At 40.8% G+C, this 21,658-nt stretch overlaps 1 protein-coding gene across 1 annotated transcript in view; it reads left to right on the top strand.

The window, feature by feature from the left end:
* TEK (TEK receptor tyrosine kinase) overlaps positions 1-18,856 on the top strand; it is a 43,756-nt gene extending 24,900 nt beyond the window's left edge. Inside the window, exons 6-23 of the mRNA XM_027784580.2 lie at positions 325-465; positions 1,189-1,317; positions 2,376-2,530; positions 2,818-2,959; positions 3,341-3,502; positions 4,341-4,475; positions 5,252-5,545; positions 6,858-7,157; positions 7,656-7,813; positions 9,047-9,257; positions 10,213-10,323; positions 10,648-10,838; positions 11,205-11,318; positions 12,173-12,243; positions 16,258-16,298; positions 17,421-17,517; positions 18,000-18,099; positions 18,211-18,856. Coding sequence (XP_027640381.2) covers positions 325-465; positions 1,189-1,317; positions 2,376-2,530; positions 2,818-2,959; positions 3,341-3,502; positions 4,341-4,475; positions 5,252-5,545; positions 6,858-7,157; positions 7,656-7,813; positions 9,047-9,257; positions 10,213-10,323; positions 10,648-10,838; positions 11,205-11,318; positions 12,173-12,243; positions 16,258-16,298; positions 17,421-17,517; positions 18,000-18,099; positions 18,211-18,285 — 2,627 coding nt within the window. The 3' untranslated portion in view covers positions 18,286-18,856. The remainder of the gene's footprint in view (positions 1-324; positions 466-1,188; positions 1,318-2,375; positions 2,531-2,817; positions 2,960-3,340; positions 3,503-4,340; positions 4,476-5,251; positions 5,546-6,857; positions 7,158-7,655; positions 7,814-9,046; positions 9,258-10,212; positions 10,324-10,647; positions 10,839-11,204; positions 11,319-12,172; positions 12,244-16,257; positions 16,299-17,420; positions 17,518-17,999; positions 18,100-18,210) is intronic.
* Positions 18,857-21,658: the final 2,802 nt, after the last annotated feature.

Consider the following 21,658-nt stretch of genomic DNA (forward strand, 5'->3'; position numbering starts at 1 on the left):
TTTGCCCATTTTATATTTTAAAGGCTTATAAAAAGGATTTACTGCTGAAGCTCTGTCCGCACATACCCAAAGCAATGGATGCTTTGCTCATGAATCTGCACATCTCAGAAAGTTATGTTTGTTTCTGCTGCCTGAACTTAACCACTAGAGCAGCCATGGCTTAAGTTATTATGGATGTTAATGTATCTGGTATCTGCATGGTAAAAATGCTGATTTTTTTATTTTAATTCATGTTTTCTGTTGTCTAAAGCTGTATCATTAGAAGCATTAGCTCTTCTGTGGACTTAATGCTGTTAGACTATTCTTTCCCTCTTCATTCAATAGCTTGTGGAGCCAATACATTTGGCAAAACATGTGAAGAGAGCTGTAAGGAAAACTATGGCTGCAGAAACTATATGTTCTGTCTACCGGATCCATATGGTTGTTCTTGTGCCACAGGATGGATGGGGCTGGAATGTGATAAAGGTATAGTAAAAAACAGGAGGAATGGTGGAGTCCTTAGTGTGCTGCACATAGGAAATACAGAAGAGAACTAATGGAGGAGAATAAAAGACAGGATTTTTTACATTCTGTAAAAGAGGAAAAATAATTTTCACCCATGTCAGAGGACCATGTCAGATTCTCAGAAAAAGGACATAGTAAACTTGAAAACTATTAAAATTATTCTGCAAAATTAATTGATGTTCTACTGAGATGCCAAAAATCCTCTAGCATCTCCAGTCTTGCCATATTTCTACAAGTCGAACTGAGCAATTTGATGCCAAACAGATATTCATTGCTGAGCAATACTAAGCATAATCAGCTATTTCAATTAGACTGCAATGTCTTTGGGACATGAAGCACAAGTTCCTTTATGGATAGGTGTCATCTTGTTCAATGGCCACATACCTGATGAAGCCTTTGGACACTATCACAGCGTAAGTGAAAAAACAGCAGAGACTGAAGAAACTTCTACATTGTCATCTAGTCCACAAATGACAGGCATGGATACAAATGTGCTCTACATTTTTTACATTAGTGTGCTCTCAGGATGCTCTGTGGATGATCAAGCACTAATATATATATAGTTTCAAACTCAAGCCAGCTGAGGGAACTAAAGCCTACTGGAGAATTGATTCATGAGATTGAAAATTGATAGAAAATATTTTCTAGTACCCTTACACTAACTGGAAACATATGTACTTGCAGAATGCAACCCTGGTTTTTATGGGTCGGATTGCAAACTCAAATGTAATTGTCACAATCGAGGGACATGTGACAGATTTAAGGGCTGCGTCTGCTCCCTTGGATGGCATGGTCTGCAGTGTGAAAAAGAAGGTAAAGCAAGGTAACACGGTAGTAAACGGCTTTTCCCAGTGTAACTGAAACAGATCTTTATGCTGGTACAGCATTACCGCTGCAGCCTTCCAGCCTGGTATCTTTGCTCTGTTGATTATCTTCCAGGGGGACAGACACTGCTGTACCTCCTTATTGCAATACAGTGTTTTTAAGCCTCTGCCCCATATTCTGCAATTAGCAGGTTTGTACGCTACCATTTCATCTGATCTTGCTTTCATTAGAGGTAGATTTTCAAACCTGGCTCCATAGAATTTGACAATGACCTTAATATCAATTACTGACAAAAGCTGCATGTACTACCTCCACAATCAGGTTTTGGATAGGCTCATGGTACTTTACCATTACCTACCTCTTATTCATCTTCATACAATCATTTCTATACCATGTGCCTCATGATCTGAAATTAACGACTGAGACACAAACACAACCCCAGGGTTTAAAACAGCTCTGTCTCTCTGAAAGCGTTAAACTTGAAAAGCTGAGTACACCTCATTCAGAATCTCATTGGTTTCAGACAAGGTTCACACACAGTATTTTACAATATGCACGCAGCATCTATAATTTCTGCTTAATAAACAAAGTGACAAATCCAGTGTTAACTTGTAAAAGCTTTCAAGTGCAAAAACAAGCAGAGAAATAAGACTGTGATCCACCAGCCAAACTATGCTGTTGTGATCTGACTGCTCTTATAAACAAACAAAATGGAGAGTAAATAGGTAGTGTACATTCAGCACAAAAAGTGTGTATGACTTCAACAGCTACACTGTCTGTGCTTGGAGTGTCAGTGAGAAAGAGAGGAGAAGGGAGAGCAAAACAAAGGAGAGTGGGCACAGGGCTTGTTCTTTCTGACATGACATTTACACTGCTGTAGCAGGGCTGACTTTGATAAGTGTGATCCTTGTAGATGTTCACATGAATGAAGGGAGACCCAGACACCTATACTACTGGTGCTCATTGTACACCTAAACTTGTTTTGGTGCTGCCTTTTTAAAGTCCTGCTTAAAGACTGACATTAAAATACTATATATCTTCTGTAGGTTCAGCAGATCTTTCACCTCAGATAGAAAACTTACTAGATCCTGTAGAACTCAATTCTGGTGTTGAGTTCAGGCCTTTTTGTATAGCGACTGGGATGCCACTTCCTAAATCTGAAGAATTTAAACTTTTGAAGCAAGACGGAACTGTCCTAAGGGTAGGCTCCTGATTTAATTGCTTCCTATTATTTCTGATGTTGATTTTTTACTTGGTCTGTAGTCAGTGCACACTATGGTTTTCAAGCATAATGTAACATTTCAATATTCTGAGGTACCTCATGAACTCATAAGCACATATGAAACTATGGAATTGACCAGACCGTTGCAGACCATTTCTATTGAAATCACTGAACGCTGGATGAGTTCCTAAACTGTGAGAAAGTCTCATGGGAATCTTCCTACATGCCCACATTTTTCAGGTCCTGTACATCTTTTGTCATTTCAGCCTGCCCTAATTGTTACCAGTAATCGCTCTGAAGCCATGTTTACAATTAATCGAATCCAGCCCCGTGACACAGGAACCTGGGTCTGCAGTGTGCAGACAGTAGCAGGAATGGCAGAGAAACCATTTCAAGTTACAGTCAAAGGTAAAAGCACAAATCTTGTTAAATGTCTTTGCCTCTCTGCTTTTAAGGGCAGCTTTATAGTCAAACATGGCAGAGCTTTCGGTTATCTGCATTGCAAGAAAATGTCTGAACAAGTGTCTACGGTCAGAATATGAGCAGAAAACCTTTGTAAGCAACATACTATTGTGTATTAAAAAATAAGCGTGGTGGTAGGAATTAGAAATAAATACAAGTTGTTTTTTTTATAAAGATCTAAACCATCAACTTTAGGGTGTAAAGCCCTGTCTACTTCATAAGAGTTTTGAAGAGTATCTCCCATTTTCCTGTTGATCTAGGAAGATACCAGAGTTTTACTGATACAGTGAATTAAAAGGCTGGTTTAATACTTGCATTCTTGCTCAGTTCCTCCTGTGCCACAGTATGCCCCAAGGCTGACAGACAGTGGACATAATTTTCTCATAATTGATATCAATGCTGAGTTACATCTTGGAGATGGACCTGTTGTGTCAACAAAACTCCTGTACAAGCCAGCAAAACGTTACCAGTCCTGGATGTCTGTGGAAGGTAAGAAGGCATTCTTAAATTCCCTTAAGCACAAACTTCAGCTGCATGCTGAAACATAATGTGGTGTCTGCTCTTGACTAGATCCAAAAGATTCTAAAATGCATAAAAGTTAAATCTTTTATGACTGGATGCATGACTTTTTGCATACCACTATGTATAATGTTATTGTGGATGTGGTACACTGACAGTAGTCAAAAGTGCATGTTCAGTTTTCAGTAACCAAGGACTTCTCCCCTCCTTCCTTAAGATAAACTGTACTCGGTGTTGGGCCCATCTGTTGAAATCTCCTGTGTAAATAGCAGATTTTCAAAAGTAGTGAGCAGGATGGGGGCATCCTGGAGGATCTACAGTCTCTTTTTGTGTCTGTTACACACTCTGGTGAGACAAACATCTTACCTAAGTATTTATCAGGAATGGCACGGGTAAAACGAAGACTTCTTGTGAGTTAGATGACCTCTTACAGCCCTGTTTTACCATTTTATGCAAAGCCTAAAATATTATAGGAAACATTAACAAGCTTTAACAAGTAGCAAACAACTTTTGTTACTAATTTGAGAAAACCCAAGATCTGCATACACAATGCACACTGCCTAAGCAACCAGTCTTGCTCTGTCCTAAAGCAAGGGCAGATGGAAACATCTCTTAGGCTAGGTTGAAGCTCAACTTAAATATAAAGATTTTATACTTCTAAATAGTTTATCTTGGTGAATAAGAAACAAAAGAAGAGTCTAAGTATCTTATCTTCCATGGTTAGTGGTTCAGGAATATTTTCCAAACCTTTTCTTCCTTAACATTTTTCAGCATGGACTATGGCTTTACTTTCTCCTTTTGTTGTCAGTAAAAGGCACAACTAAAAGACTGGACAATCTGGAGCCAAAAACGGAGTATCAGTTTTGTGTTCAGCTGAGTCGGCAAGGGGAAGGAGGGGAAGGCCATCCTGGGCCACAAGCTAGCTTCACGACAGCTGCGCTTGGTAAGTCGTTGCATTGGCTTTTCACAAAAGGGCTGTTTCAGCTGCTTTTCTCTTTAATCGGTTCCCTGATCTCTGCCAGAACACTTTCATTTGAACAAAGAAGGCTGTACTTGAATTCTATGTAGAATCTTTGAAAATAACCTCACACAAAGAAGAAGAAAAAAAGAAGGGAAAACCCCAACCAATCCAGAAGTGAATAAAAGCAGAAAGAGACAGAGCTATTATTCTCTCTGATTTGGAGATGAGGGATCTGGGAAAGGAAAATTTATGTAATTTGGATGGCTATGCAGCAGAGTCAGAGATACAATTCACTTCTTTTGCATGCCAGTCCTTCCTCCTAATACTGGATCAGTCCTTCCTCTTAGTATTAGATCAGTTTACTTTAAAAATGGAGATGTCTGAACAAGCAGAAAAGCTTTTAGTCCACCGAGGGTACAGTCCAAACTGAATACAGGCATAGAAAATAAATTAGGATTACACCAGGAACTGTTTAACAAGAGAGCAAAAGAGCTGGTTTCTCACATCTAAAAAGCTCATCTGCACCACCAGCTCAGTGAAGAGACCTTTTTCTTGACACAGCAGCTGTTGATAAGATACTTTGGGACTATCAGTACCTCTTAGATGTAATTTCTGTAATTTGGGTTTGGTGGCAGGGAGAATTACCCTTTGCCACCCCAATCTAGGGCAAGTGGTTGGAATCAGCTGGTACCCCTATTTTAACTTGCATACCCGACACGCATGAAATGTTGTTCCCTGTCTTATTTGGCTTTTCCAAGGTCTTCCTCCACCAGAAGGTCTCACTCTCTTTCCAAAAAGTATGACATCCCTGAATCTGTCATGGCATCCTTTAACACTGAGGACAGAGGATGATATTCGTGTTGAAGTGGAAAGGAAAAGCGTGAATGACAACGGTGATGAGAGCAGTGTCATTACTCAAGTGCCAGGAAATATGTCCACACTGATCATTAAAGATCTTGAGCCTAGACAGCAATATATGTGCAGGGTACGGGTGAACACCAGATCCCAAGGAGAATGGAGCAACTATCTGTATGCATGGACTTTCAGTGACAGTAAGTAGCTGATTCACATCCTTCTGTTTAATTCTTCCTCTTTCCTCCAGTTATCAGACTGATTGTCACTTGATGACTAAGTTAAATGCAGTCCTTTGTTCTGGTAGCACTCAGTTCCTGGTGATCACTTGTGGTTGTTATTATGAAGATAGCTCAGTGTCCAAGGAAATTCTTATGCTGGAAATTATCAGGAACTAATGATTAGTTTAAAAGAAAAAAAAAAGGGGGGGGGGGGAAACAAATTAAAAGCTTGGGACTCTGCATCTTCATTTCAGTGCAATTCATGCTTCTAACACACGTAGCATCTTTTTCCTCCTCATAATGGTGAACCCTCAGAGTTCACTACTCCAGGCTCTTTTGTTACTCCAGAAAAACACTCAGACCCTGCAATTCAGCTATGTCAATTCAGAAATAGTCATAGTTAAAGACTGAAGACAAGATACAATGCAAGGTAAAAACTGTATGAGCAAAGAGTAGTTGTGTGCTGCACTGAAGACTAATGACTGCCTTTGAATTCCCCGAGAGTGAGTGGTGTCCTTTCATAATGCCCCAGCAAATGCCCTGTCTGAATGGAGTCCCATCTGCACAGGTGTCCCTCGGAATGGCTGATGGGTGCCACTGCCCATACCACACACTAGAAAGGTGGGCTTCTTCCTCCCTACAGGCCATGTGAGGAGGCCCTCACTGAGATCCTACATGTATTAACAGAAGTGACAATGACTGTCATGGAACACTCCAGCTTTCTGAGCTCTGATGCCAAACTGCACTAAGAAAAATATAAGGGTACTGTTTTCCAGAAGATACTTAGCTTAGTAGTCATGGGCATGTCCACAAATCTAGTACTCACCCCTGCTGGTGGTTTTCTGATGCGATTTGTGGAAATGTTGGTATCAGTTTCCCCTCTTTCTAACAGCCTGTATCCTGGCAGGGAATTGTTCCCTGAAGCAGTGAAAGTATGAGACCTGGGAGTCATATGGGAATGATGATTCAGTATAGCAGGAAATTAACCCTTTCTGCATTAATCGGAATGCAATTGTGTTGTCCTTGCGTACAGCTCAGATAATCTGATCTTCATTCAAGGACAGGAGTATACTGAATGCTGTTCCAACCTCTCTTGGAAGTATAGAGGACTGCAATGTGGGTGACAGCACATCAGGTTCATAAAAAATACTGCATTCAGTCACCATAGCTTGTCAACAAAATTTTGCCTCTGTTTAGTGCAGCAAAAGCACTGAGGAAAGTGTTTGGCTCCCTGTGGGGAAGAGAAAGATGTACACTTCAATGCTTTGTGTGTATTTGTGTTTGTTCTCAGGAATCCCTCCCGCACCATACAACATCAGGTTTTCTAACACCACAGACACATCCTCAGTCATCTCTTGGACAACTGCTGAGGGTCATTCCATCTCCTCCATCATCATCAGCTACAAAATTTATGGGAAGGCTGAGTACAACCACATCGACATTATCATAAAGAACACCAGCATTACTCAATACCATCTCAAGGGCCTTGAGCCAAACACTGTGTACCAGGTTCAGATTAATGCTCAGAATAATATTGGCCTGAGCAACCCAAACACATCGTTTGAACTGAAGACTCTTCCGGAAACTAAAGGTTAGTCATTCCATCATGCTGAGCTTGCACAAGCCATGGCTGGCAGTGCAAACTAGTTAGCTAAGACAAAGTCATAATGTTATTTTTTAATTTTAGGGTTTTTCGCTTTTAATTTTGAGGCACAACAAGGCATCACCAAAATTTGATTCTCAGTTTACTCAGTTCCCAGTCATTGGTGAAGTGACAACACGTAATATTTTTGTGTGTCCACTAGAAAGTGCCCTACAGTTCCTAAATTAAAGGAGCTACATATAATAGGATTATTAAATCACTGAATGTGACCTGAGCTCTGCTCTGCCTGAATTCAGCAGGATCTGCAGTGCTCATACATGTGCAAATCAGAACATCTAATGTCTGTGACATTTTTGGAAAACAAAAGGATGTATCTCTATGCCTGTATACAGCTTACAAGACAAGAGTATTTAGCTATACACTGTTCATATTTTTTTCAGAATTACCTGGAAATAATAACGAACTCTTTATGTGCTTCCTCAACAGCTCCGTATGAATCTAAAGGAGGCAAAATGCTGCTTATTGCTATCCTTGGCTCTGCAGGGATGACCTGTGTAACAATCCTCCTGGCCTTTCTCATTATGCTGCAGTTAAAGCGAGCCAACTTCCAGCGTCGAATGGCTCAGGCTTTCCAAAATGTGGTGGTGGGTTTCTAGCTTTCCTGTGTCAGTGTGGTTGTTAATTTTGGTCCCACCTTTTCCTGTTTTTTCCAATTTATTTTCCTTGGCCTTCCCACTGTCTTCTCTTCACCCGTGCAATTAGTACAGATGTAAAGCTTCTCTGCTACTGACTCCAGAGCTAAAGCAATCACAGTTATAGGTTATGAGGTATAAAACCTGACTTGGAAAAAGTTGCACACCAGTTATCCTTCTCCCTTTTCTACCTTGTCACACTTGTGTACGAGTATAAAGCCAGGCAGAACGGAGGAGCCTGTTCTCCCTCTATGAAGTTGTACCTGATTTTGAAAGCTACCATATTATTTAATGTTGCTTTTGAGCGTCAGCAACTGCTCCACTGGGGACAGCACACCAAGGATCAGTCAATGGCAACATCAAGAGTTCTGGCTATAAGGAAATTGCTGAAGGTTGTAACATCACATAGAGACATCTATATATAAATATACATGTATATATTTGTATCCTGCTGTAGTGTCTCTATCACTCTGCTTTCCAGTGCTGTTCTCTCTCTTCAGAGGGGAACCTGTGAAACAGAATGAAGCTGGACCAAAGAGTTCCTACATATGGATCTGCATAGGTTGTTTGATAAATAGGGGGGCAGGGCGCTCTTCTAAAAAGGTGATCAGTCCCCAGGCCACACAGAATTGCTCCTGCTCCTTGTCCTGAAACTTTTCCGACAGAAGTATTTTATGGGAATGTGTAACTGAAGTAGAGATGTCTCCCCAAGTATGGAGGAAGATCATTTCCTCTCTTTTTTGTTTCCTTGCTTCTTCTTTCCTCAGTCTTCCTACTGAGCCTAATCAGCACAGGATTTAGCCAAGCTTAATATGAGATAAATCTCAAACCTAAGACTTAAAACTGGTTTTGAGATCAGTTTTACCAAATGATTTTTGTTCATCTGCTTCATCTTCAAGGTGATTGTAAAACTGTTCAGGAGGCCTAGGTCTACAAAGGTACACATGCATAAATTAGGAGCCTGAGTAATTTAGTGGATCTGGGCAGAAGTGCTTGACGAAGTCAGTGTCTACACTAGGTATAACTGTCTACTGCACTCCCTCTTGCATAAGCAAGGGATGGATCAGGCTCTGTGTGTGTGTGTGTGTACATGAGTGAGCACACATATATTTGGGGAGTGTAATCAGAGCATTGCTCAGTAAAGTAGAAATCACCGTTCATGTCATTTGCTTAACTCTGTTACAGAGGGAAGAGCCAGCTGTACAGTTTAACTCAGGTACTCTCACCCTGAGCAGGAAAGCCAAAAACAGCCCAGATCCCACTATTTATCCAGTCCTTGAGTGGAATGACATAAAATTTCAAGATGTGATTGGGGAAGGTAACTTTGGGCAAGTCCTGAAAGCACGCATTAAGAAAGATGGCTTACGCATGGATGCTGCGATTAAAAGGATGAAAGGTAGTAAAGATCGGAGACGCTGAGACTAAAGACTTTTCTTGGTTGTTTGTTCCAAGTGTTTCTCTGTCATAAGAAATGCTTAGTAGCCCTCTCCTAAAGCTAAAATGAATACTCAAAGTTGCTAGTGAAATCATATCAGCTGTCACTAGGCTAAGATTTGTGTCCTGGCAAAGACTGTATTTCTGCATGGTCCAGTTGGTTTATATTTATCTTTACTTGTTGATATCATTAACTATTCTGTATTTTTCAATTCGTAGATCAGTATGAACTTCAGTGTGAGTTCATCTGCAAAATGGGAGCCATTAAAAGATTCATTTAATAGAGAAGAGCACAGAGCTACCCTTGGGGCACAACATTTGCTCATCTTGCTTTACCTTAGCTATTCAGAGACAATGTACCTGTGCATCTACAGGATCTACATCTACATCTATGACAATCACTCATTTTCATTGTACTCTTCAGATGTGACTGCCACATTCTAGAGAGAACTGTAATGCATAGCATACGCCAGGAATGTATATATTTTCTTGCATTTCATGAGGTCATGATCTAGGCAAACTGGCAGACACTCAAGTATGATGATCATTTAAAAAAGGCAAAGTCTGCATACAGGCAGTTATAGTCAACAGCACACATAAGGAAATATTTTAGACAGCTAGTTTTCATATCTGCTATGACATTCTTACATTCTCAAATAATAAGGGAAGTGGCATGGTATATTAAGATGATTTCTTTCTCTGCAGATGGCTGCTACAGACATTAGGTTCTCTATTTCCTTTGATTGAAAAATCTTACTCTTTTTCAGCACATACTAATGTGTCTTAAGAGTTTTTCTTTTTCTGTTGGGGCTGAAGAAGTAGTGCCTCAAAGAACCCAGAGTCCTCACATTTAACAACAATATGATCATGAATTCAGTTCGAAGGAAAACATAAATACATGTTTATTTGATTTTCAGACTACGCCTCAAAAGATGACCACAGAGACTTTGCTGGAGAACTTGAAGTTCTTTGTAAACTTGGTCATCATCCCAACATCATAAATCTTTTGGGAGCATGTGAACATCGAGGTAAGATGCTCTTGAGTGTATGGACTTCAAAAATTACTTTTAAAAACCCCAGACAGTGCAGCCCATAGAAACACCAGCTTATAAGTAGATCTTCCTAAAACATTTGTAAAAAAATGAAATAAACTTGTTTATCTACAAACCCACATTAATCCTTCAGAAAAAATGCTCGTCAACAGCTCTGCACCTCAGAATTATGATGTTTGATATTTCCGTCTAGTCTCTTCTATGTTTATTTCTTTTTCCCTCAGAGCAGTGCAAACATCCAAATACTATTACTGACCATCTTTCACTCTGTGATATACTCACCATCTGATGTTTCATTAGGATATCTTTATCTTGCTATTGAATATGCCCCCCATGGAAATCTACTGGACTTCCTTCGGAAAAGCAGAGTTCTGGAGACAGACCCAGCATTTGCTATTGCCAACAGTACTGCCTCTACACTTTCCTCTCAGCAACTTCTCCATTTTGCAGCAGACGTCGCTAGAGGAATGGACTACTTGAGCCAGAAACAGGTCAGTCTTAAACTCTCTACCCACTGAAGGCACAGCAATTAATTTTTCAGGGACTGTGACTTTTAGTAAAATCAAAGTAATATTTTAGTTTGAGCTTCTATAGCACCCACTGGATTAGTTTTATCATCACTATCAAACACTAGGTCATGGGGAATCAAGGAAGAGACATTAAAACTTAGAAACAACATGGTAACTAACTGCTTTCATCTTCAGATAAAGTTTAAAATGTTTTTGGTATTGACATACCAAAGCAGTTTTGGTTTTTGTTCTTATTCTGACTGTTTATAATTTTCAGTATAGCACTAAAATAATACATATAAAGCTTACAGATACTGTGGTGATTCCCTTTTTTTTTTTTTTTTTAAGTTTATTCATCGAGATTTGGCAGCAAGAAACATCTTGGTTGGAGAAAATTATGTTGCAAAAATAGCTGACTTTGGCTTATCAAGAGGTCAAGAAGTTTATGTTAAGAAGACCATGGTAAGGATTAAAACAAACTAATATAGTCTATTTTCCTCATTTTTTGTTTTCTTGTTTCTTACTATTGTTTTCATATGAAGAAAAATACAGACTTATTAGATACTACAAAAACTGATTATTTAAATATTCTATATTAACATGTATTTATATTAATATTCTGTTTATTAATATGTATACATTACTTGTAAATCAATTCTATACCATGGTCATAATATACGATATAATTGAAAATTACTTATATGAATCTGGATGGTGGTTAAATAACAATTTTGTGGCCAGTTATGAGATGCAATAAAAGTGTGCTATAAAAAAAACCCATATAATATGTATTTGACATACGAAGAGGATATATACGTGTGTGTAGATCTGCACAGGTATGAAAATAATATTTTCATCCCAGAATTTGTCCAGCTGAGACAAGCTGGTCCAAGTCTATTGAATGGGGCCAAAGTTAGTAAGATGATAAGCAGAGGTATGTCAGGATCTCTGGGCTGAAAAAATAGCTTTCCAGGGCAAATGCTTAGAAAGGTCTGAAAGAGGAAGATGTGTGATAAGCATCATGTAGTCATAGACCAGGAATAACACCAGGTAGTCAAAGGCACAGGTTTGGTCAGAAGTCCCTCAGGAATTATTTCCATTTCCTCTTTATGCTGGCTGGATAAATTTTCTGTTATCTTTCATGTGTACTGTACCTTGGGCAAGTAAATGCACAACTTAAGTTTGTTTAATTGATAAAGCTTGCTTTCATGAAGTCAGTTTTCATTAGGCTAACACACAGAACAAGTGTTGGGGTATAAATTGCATTATTGCTATTCCAACCACCAACAAATAAACTTTCATGAAATAATTTTCAGGGACGGCTTCCAGTGCGATGGATGGCAATTGAATCTTTGAATTACAGTGTTTACACCACAAACAGTGATGTGTAAGTATGTGTTTAAATGGTCTTTTTTTAAATAAAGAAATATTTTTCAATATCAAGGGAAGTCTTACAGCCAGGATGAGACATTCACTCTTGACTCAAAACACCCAGTAGCTGTGTCAGCATAAGTGAGCAGCAGAAGCAAAAATAAAACCCACAACAAAAAGTTACTTTCATTTCATCATCAGTGTCTGAATAAGTGCTATTTTCACAAGCTAATTGGATTTGAACCACTGCTGTAGTTATAGTTCTCATTTGAAATCAGAAAGCTGATGGATACTAGGGAAATCTAGAGAAACTCAGTACCTTAGTCAGGAAATTTAAAGAGATATTTGGCAAACCAAATCTGTAATAGCAGCATTTACTGAGAGCTCACCGTCTAGGAAAGGTCTCTTGTTGGTGGACTGACAGTCAATTGATTTTGCTAAAGATCTCAGTCCTGCTTTCTGATTCTACAAACACTGTCACGGAATCACGGAATGGTCAGGGTTGGAAGGGACCTCTGGAGATCATATAGTCCAGGGGTCCTCAAACTACAGCCTGCAGGCTGGATACAGCCCCCCAGAGTCCTCAGTCTGCCCCCAGTATTTACAGAACCCCCCACCAGGGGCTGGGGGAAACCAAGCAGCTGCAGATGACTACCTGCCATTGCACCCACACCAACCCCCTGGTTAAACAGTTTGAGGACCCCTGATATAGTCCAACCCCCTGCTAAAGCAGGTTCACCTGCAGCAGGTTGCACAGAATTGAATCCAGGTGGGTTTTGAATGTCTCCAGAGAAGGAGACTCCACAGCCTGTCTGGGCAGCCTGTCCCAGCTCTCTCTCACCCTCAAGGTAAAGAAGTTCTTCCTCATACTCAGCTGGAACTCCCTGTGCTGCAGTTTGTGCCTGTTGCCCCTTGTCCTGTCACTGGGCACCACTAAGAACAATCTGGCCCCATCCTCTTGACACTTGCCCTTGAGATATTTGTATGTATGGATAAGATCCCCTCTCAGCCTTCCCTTCTCCTGGGGAAACAGGCCCAGCTCTCTCAGCCTGTCCTCACAAGGGAGATGTTCCGGTCCCCTCATCATCTTTGCAGCCCTCCACTGAACCCTCTCCACCAGTTCCCTGTCCCTCCTGAACTGGGTAGCCCAGCACTGGGCACAGCACTCCAGATGGGGCCTCACCAGGGCAGAGCAGAGGGGAGGATCACCTCCCTCCACCTGCTGGCCATGCTCCTCCCAATGTCCCCCGGGATCCCACTGGCTCTATTGGCCACCAGGGCACACTGCTGGCCCATGGGCACCTCGCTGTCCACCTGCACTCCCAGGTTCTTCTCCACAGAGCTGCCTTCCAGCAGGTCACATCCCAGCCTCTGCTGGTGCATGGGGTTGTTCCTCTCAAGTTGCAGGACCCTCCACTTGCCTTTGTTGAACCTGTTCATCAGGTTCCTCCCCATCCAACTCCCCAGCCTGTCCAGGTCTCGCTGGATGGCAGCGCAGCCTTCTGGTCGGTCAGCCACTCCTCCCAGTTTTGTATCATCAGCAACTTGCTGGGGGTGCGCTCTGCCCCTTCATCCAGGTCATGCATGAATAAGTTGAACAAGACTGGACCCAGCACTGACCCCTGGGGAACACTGCGAGCTACTGGCCTCCAGCCAGACTCTGTGCCATGGATCACAACCCTCTGAGCTCTGCCATTCAGCCAGTTCTCAATGCTCCTCACTGTCCCCTCATCTAACCCACACTGCCTGAGCTTGCCTATGAGGATGTTGCGGGAGACAGTATCAACAGGTTTTCTGAAGTCAAGGTAGACAACATCCACTGCTCTCCCCTTATCTACCCAGCCAGTCATTCTCATAGAAGGTTATCAGGTTGGCCAGGCATGACTTCCCCTTGGTGAATCCATGTGACTGTTCCTGATAACCTTCTTTTCCTTCCCATACTTGAAGATGACATCTAGGATGAACTGTTCCATCACCTTTCCAGGGATGGAGGTGGAGCTGACTGACCTGTAGCTTCCTGGGTCCTCATTCTTGCCATTTTTGATGACTGGAGTGACATCAGCTTTCCTCCAGTCCTTAGGCACTTCTCCTATCCTATCTGATGTTCCAAAGATGATGGTGAGTGGCTTGGCAATAACATCTGCCAGCTCCTTCAGCACTTGGGGGTGAATCTCACCGGAGCCAGTGGATTTGTGGCTGTCAGGTTTGCCTAAATGACACCATTATCCTCCTCAACCAAGGGAGGATCTTCCCAAGGAATCTTCCTTTTCCTAGACCTTCTCTCATGCCTTCAGGGTCTGGGATTTCTGAAAGATGATTTTGGCAATAAAGACTGAAGCAAAGAAGGCACTCAGTAACTCCACCTTCTCTGTGTCCTTTGTCACCAGGGCACTAACCTCATTCAACCTCCCTAGTCATGCTTTTGCTACTGAAGTACTTGCAGAAGCTCTTCTTGTTGCCCTTGACATCCATCACCAAATTTAGTTCCAAATGGCCCTTAGCCTTCCTCATTGCAACCCCTGCATATTCTGACAGCGTTCCCGTATTCCTCTCCAGTGGCCTGACCCTTTTTACACATTCTGTAAACTTCCTTCTTCTGTTTGAGTTTTGCCAGAATCTCTTTGCTCCTCCATGCAGGCCTCCTTCCCCCTTTGCTTGACTTCTTACTCATGGGGATGCACTGATCTTGAAACTGGAGGAAGTGATGCTTGAATATCAGCCATCTCTCTCGGACACCCCTCTATCTTCTAGGGCCCTAACCCATGGAATTCCTCCAAGGAAGTCCTTGAAGAGCCAAAGTTAGCTTTCCTGAAGCCCAGGGCTGCAGACCTATTTAGTGTCCTACTACCTCTGTACAGGATCCTGAACTCCACCACCCTGTGGTCACTGCAGCCAGGGCTGCCCTCAGCCTTCACGTACCCAGCCAGCCTTTCTTTGTTTGTGAGTACAAGGTCCAGCAGCGCACCTCGCCTCATTGGCTCTTCCACTACCTGCAGCAAAAACTTATCATCAGCACTCTGCAGGAATCTCCTGGACTGTGTGAGCCCAGCTGTGCTGTCTTTTCAGCAGGTATTGGCGTGGCTGAAGGCCCCCATGAGAGCCAGGGCCTGTGGCGGTGAGGGTACCTCCAGCTGTCTGTAGGAGGCCTCATCGATTCCCTCTTCTGATCAGGTGGCCTGTAGTGAGGACCCCCAACAGCGTCACCCATGTTGGCCTGCCCCTGAATCCCTACCCATAAGCTCTCAGCGGGCTCTGCACCCACCCCTAGGCAGAGCTCCATACATTCCTCCTACACACAGAGCTACTCCACCACCTCGCCTTGCTGGCCTGGCTTTGCTGGAAAGCACACAGCCATCCATGCCAGCATTCCAGTCACACGAGCTACCCCACCGTGTCCCTGTAACTGCAGTGAGATCGTGGCCCTGTGACCGCACACAGATCTCTGATCCTTCCTGTTTATCCCCACGCTGCCGGCCTTGGGGTACCGGCATTTCAGAGAGCTGGTCAAGCACACGGGTTTCCCAGGAGGGGTGCAAGAGGGTCCACCACAGCCATGCACACCCTTGAGGTGGTTGGTCTTCTGGTTCTCATCTTGGGAGGCAGCTAAGGAACATGTATCACTGCTGTAGTTGGCCTGTATTATCCCCCTTTTGGATGTGATAGTGTGAGCGTGGATACTTTGGACCTTTCCCTGCATTATCCTTCAGTTTAAAGCTCGCTCCACCAAGCTGGCCAGCCTGCTGCCAAAGATTCCCTTGCCTCTTCTAGGCAGCAGGATCCCATCCCTCACTAACAGGCTATAGTTAAAGAATGTCTCATTGCCACAGAAGCCAAAACCCTCATGACGACACCTGTTGCAAAGCCAGAAGCCGAAGTTCTTATCATTATGCAAATCTAATAAAAAAGATAGAAAAGAATGACTCACACTAAGGGTCCGTATTCTTCGAATACTAGCAAAAAATATAATTGAAATTAAAATATGAAATCTTGTTGCATTTTTGTTGCACTCCACAATATCCCTCTGTTGCAGATGGTCATACGGTGTCCTGTTATGGGAAATTGTTAGTTTAGGTAAGTACCTGGATTTTTTACTGCACAACTAAACCAATCTGAGCCAAGCCAGCTCATTCACTCAGTCTGTTAAAAAATTATTGCTTTGCAGCATATTTCAATTGTTTCTGTTTCATTCTATTGAATTTTATTTAGCTTCAGTATGCTTGGAAATGCAGTCATCACATTTTCAGGTACAATCCTAAATGAGAAAATCATAATGACCATGTTTCTATTGCAATATAAAACCTAAGCCATATCTAAATATAAAATCCATCATATCACATGATTTATAGCCTAAGCCAATATGTTATGTTTGGTGGCTTTTCCTTAGCCTTCCTAGGTTTTAAATGAAGACTTACATTTTAATGCCGTTTTTTTTTTTTTTTTTTTTTTTTGGTGGCACGGAGTGGTGGTGGGAGGTTAACAACTCCTACTCCAACTATTATCAAAGAAAATTTTTGAACAGTAATCTTCAAACAAAATTTAGATTTCATTTCTGCATACACTACTATTCATCATTTATATGATACAGCCTCACACCATTCATAGCCTTTGTGATTTGCCTCAGTGTGCCCACAGTCTGCTGGCGAAGACGCATACTGACGGAGATGTACATTGCATACCGGACTAATTGTGAACTCTTGCTTTCTAAATTGTTCCCATCTTTCCTTACTAAATGGGTTTGCACTAGATATGGATGGGAACTAACAGATTGCAGCATGGAAAATCAAGAGTCTAAGCAACCAAATATTTGCAAAAAGGGGCAAAGTCAGCTGGACAGTAATACTGGATCTTACCAATGCCATGCTAACAAAGGAATGACCTGCCTATTGCTGTCAAAGGCATTGCAAAAGCAGTTTAAGTACAATCAGATGCAGGCCCTCAGAGCTGTAGAGAAATGTAGGCCAGCCTCACAGATGGTAAAAGTTTATGCTTGGTTTTATTTTTCTCTTCAATACTGTGCACTAAACAGTGTGGAAACATTAACAACAAAAACGTAGCTGCAAAAGATTCCCTAAAGTTAGACTAATTTACCTGTTATTAAGTCAGTAATTTTTTTTTTTCATTTCTGCTATGAAATTAAACTTTGTTTTATTAAAAACGCCTTGTATTGATGACAATGGTTAAACACTGCTTTAGGTGGAACACCATATTGTGGAATGACATGTGCAGAACTCTATGAAAAACTGCCTCAAGGGTACAGACTGGAAAAGCCTCTCAACTGTGATGACGAAGTGTAAGTAAATGCCTCGGCCAAAAAAACTGAAACAGCGTAACACAACATCTGCTATTGGAAATATATGATGTCTACAAGAGACAAATAAAATAAACAGTTTTTCAGGAAAACATAAAAATTACATTTTAAAAAGCCCCAACATTTTAAAAAGGGTGCACAAGTGGAAATAATTACTTCAGTCCTTTTGTACCTAGCATGCACTGTTATTTGCCATGAACTCTTTCCCAGGCGCTTTGCCTCTGCCAGATACCCTGTTCTTTACACAACATGGCTGAGCTTTAGCTGAAAGAGACCTTTTCAATTATTCCAGAGAAAAACAAAATTCTTTTCAGGCAGCGACCAGCTGTGGAAAATATAACTCCAGCTATGCATAAATCCCTTTTCCTTTGAAAAATATATGTACACAATCTTCCAATAAACATGAATTTGTAGCTTTAACCTATGTATCTAAACTGTCAAATGTTGGTGTTCGACTTTTAAAGGTATGACTTAATGAGACAGTGCTGGAGAGAGAAACCATATGAAAGACCATCATTTGCTCAGATATTGGTGTCACTGAACAGGATGTTAGAAGAAAGGAAGGTAAGAAAGGATCCCTAGAAAAGATTTAGGCCATGAATAACATCAATATCACTTAGGACTCCTGAAGTAATACACCTTGCATCACACTCTTTCTGTTTATTTCCTTTCCAGACCTATGTGAATACTACCTTATATGAGAAGTTTACTTATGCAGGCATTGATTGCTCCGCTGAAGAAGCTGCTTAAGACAGGAGAAATCTTCATTCATCAATTATGTATTGAAAAAACACAGAGCTCTGTCTGCTGGAGCCCAAAATATCATGTGCTGTGTAGAACTGTGTATAGCTTTAACTGTATATAATACAGTAATACTGTCTTACTACAGATATGTATGTGTACATCACCCTGTAACCTCTGCCTCCACAGGCTGTAGAAGTGTATATACTGTGCAGAGTAGGAATAGACTGAAGTCATGACATCTGCTGTTTCATATGTAGGGCTTTCTTTTTTTCTTAGTCATGTAGATATGGTGTATACATACATATTGTAATGCATTAGGTTTTGCCATCTTAAATATTTTTGATACTTTCCAAGAGCTACTTATAGCAAAGTGGGGATCTTATAGCAGTATTTCCAAGAGCTACTGATAGCAAAGTGGGGATATTATAGCAGTATTTCATAGACATTTCATTGTGCTTCAAACAAAAATGCTGAGCTCAATGCAACAGTTGGAGTTGCAAGCAGATGTCAATCCAGTATGTTTACCAAGGATAATTAAGATTCTTATTTGAATATTAAAGTGAGCTAGTCAAAACAAGCTGGTCAAAAATTCTATTTCTCTTTCATTATCCACTTTAAAAATCAGTGTTTGCCTGTATGCAAAATAAGAATATATTTTGAAGTGTTTAGTGCTATCAAAGGCTGCCATACAGCAATTAGCATGAAGCATAGGGTTGAGGAATATACTACATATTGTAAAACACATTTTTACAATTAACTGGATATACATGAGGCTTATTTGATTTGTATTTCTATTAATAATTTCACTGCATAATTATAAATTACTGCCTATAATATACAATCAGGGTTTACTTACTTTTGCTTATTTTATCACTTATGAGTCTGTAGTGTGGTATGGCTTTTTAAAAATGCTGTACTGAAATGCTTCAAAACAATGATATTTGGCCTGCCAGAAAGATCTTCTAGTCCTTAGATAGTCAAACAGGGGCAGATTGACCTGAGCATTGGGTATCTTCAACCATATGGGATCCTGTGGATTTACCCTATTCAGACTTCACATACCAGCTAACCTCGTGCTTCACACATACGTTCCCTGTCATCCTTCCACAATTCACTAGCTCATAATTGACCATCAGACCACAGTGACTTTCTAGCTGGGTGGATCACGTCACCCCACAAGACCTGCAGGAAGATGCTAGACAAAGAAAGAGGAAAAGGTTTCCCCTTCTGACACTTAGTTTGCAGGTGTGTATAGGGTTGGTTACAAGGTAAGGATAGCACAGCAGAGTATAGAGTAACATTACTGACAGCACCAGGCTGACTTAAATAGGAGAAGCACCAAGTCTTACTAAAAGGCAGTAAGTCAACAAGCAGAAATTTGTGCATTCATGCTTTCTCCTTGCTGTATATTTTAAGCTTCAGAAGCAGACACAGTGAAATTTTCCCATTAGATTTTCCTTTAGGTATCACTAGCAGGAATTGTCACTGCATTTTATGCATTTGCTGGTGTGCGTTCAAGATCAGAAAACATAAAATTCTAAGCTTCTGTGAACCCAGATATAACAATATTATTCAGTGGTGGTGTACGGTTCCATAGTTAGAAGTACAGAACAGCAAAGTAGGAAGTTGAAATGTCAGAAACTTTACCATACTCTGTTGGTACACACATCTCCTCCTTCTCTGAATATAATATTTTATTTAATACAGCTGTCATTTAACTATCAAGTACATTTCATTCTTTTTTGCCATACATGTTAATCTGCCAAAATGTAACATTCTTTTCCTTTTTGAAATTTATTAGAACACAGTAAAGGCAAGTAGTCACATCTTTAAAACAGTTACAAAAAACAGTTAAAACCCAGCTAAAACCAGGCTTCAAACAGTTCATTTTCTGAGAGCAAATAAGTCACTTTCTAAGCTGTGTCCAGTCAAAATTGAGCTTGCACTGAAGAAGTTTAGCGGTGTTGCCTGTACACGCTGAAGAGGTGTTGTATTCTTCAGATGATCCTGTTACTCCAGAGAGTCTAAAGACAGATTTAGAAGAAGTTCATGGTCAGAGACACTAAGAAATATCTAGAAGAACTAGGTTTATAGTGGTCATTCTCCCAGAAACTGAAGTTAAAACTATCCAGCTTTGAAATCACACAATGCTGAAGTCAACATAAGGCATTTTTTAATTCTCTTTCTTTTCACCTAGGTAGTGTAAGATAAATTAAACTAAGTGACAATAACTCAGCTCTACCACAAGTGACTCAGCCTGGGTTTTAAGCATTGACCAAAGACAGAGCTCTGAGCAAACAGATATTGCTGTTGAAGAAGTAGGGAGACATCTTGTTGGCTCTCCTCCAACTTTTTTTACAGTAAGTTTTAAAACCTGTGTTTCTTAGAGCAGTTGCAGGACTTCAAAGAACTAATAGGAATCAAAAACGTGTCTTCCAGGTCTCAATGACAAAAGCCAATACAAAGACCAAATACACGTGATCTGCACTAAATACAGCCAAATCCTGTTAAGCTGTACAGGCTGATGGCCTCAATACACGGCTTATGACTGTACTGTTTTTCTGTGGAACAGAATTTATAGATGAAATTTGCATTTGCTTCTATTTATTCCCCTTTAGGGAATTTAGCAAATTCTGGGAGGTTTACCTTAATTAACTTGTTGTTTTAAGGAAGGGGGGGAAAGTCCTCAAATGTGGAAAAAAACCAAACTGAGGTGGGCAAGAAGAAAAAACTTTCTAACTGGACCTTTAAGAACAAAAGCTTTATTCCTGATTGAGAGTCTTTGATTTATATTGCTACAAATAGACATCTAAAGAGGTACGTTTCTTCTTATATAGTTATCTGCCAATTTATTAATTCTAATCCTGAAGTATTATAAACTAATTTACACACCTTATATCATAGTCCACAGCTTTACCATCTGGGTTAACAAACATATCACAGGAAACCTGTAGCTTAGCATCAACCACTGTCACTCTGTTAGTTTCAAGCTGTGGGTTGTGCAACACTGAAGAAAAAAAGTAAATTTAAAGAGCATTTACACAGCAATGATGTTTCCTTACATTATGTAAGTACAGAAAGCAGGACTGGATACCAGGTCAACAGATCCAAACAATTTTGCTCACTGCATATTCAACGCTAAAGGTCTAGCGTGCCACTAGAGTGACTAGTCAAACTGAAGGTCTGGTCATGTGGGGTGACTAGTCACAGCTTTGCAGACCCCTCAGGGACACGAGTTCCAAACTACTACAGGTAGGAAGCTGCTTCATAAACAGCAGTATAGTTTCCTATTAACTGAACCAAACTTTTTATGTTGCTTATACTGTCTTGCAGTCCAGAGTATATGCACCATAGGATCCATCAAAAGGCAGTTATTTAA

Source organism: Falco peregrinus, chromosome Z (genome assembly GCF_023634155.1).
Source record: "Falco peregrinus isolate bFalPer1 chromosome Z, bFalPer1.pri, whole genome shotgun sequence".
Lineage (NCBI taxonomy): Eukaryota > Metazoa > Chordata > Aves > Falconiformes > Falconidae > Falco > Falco peregrinus.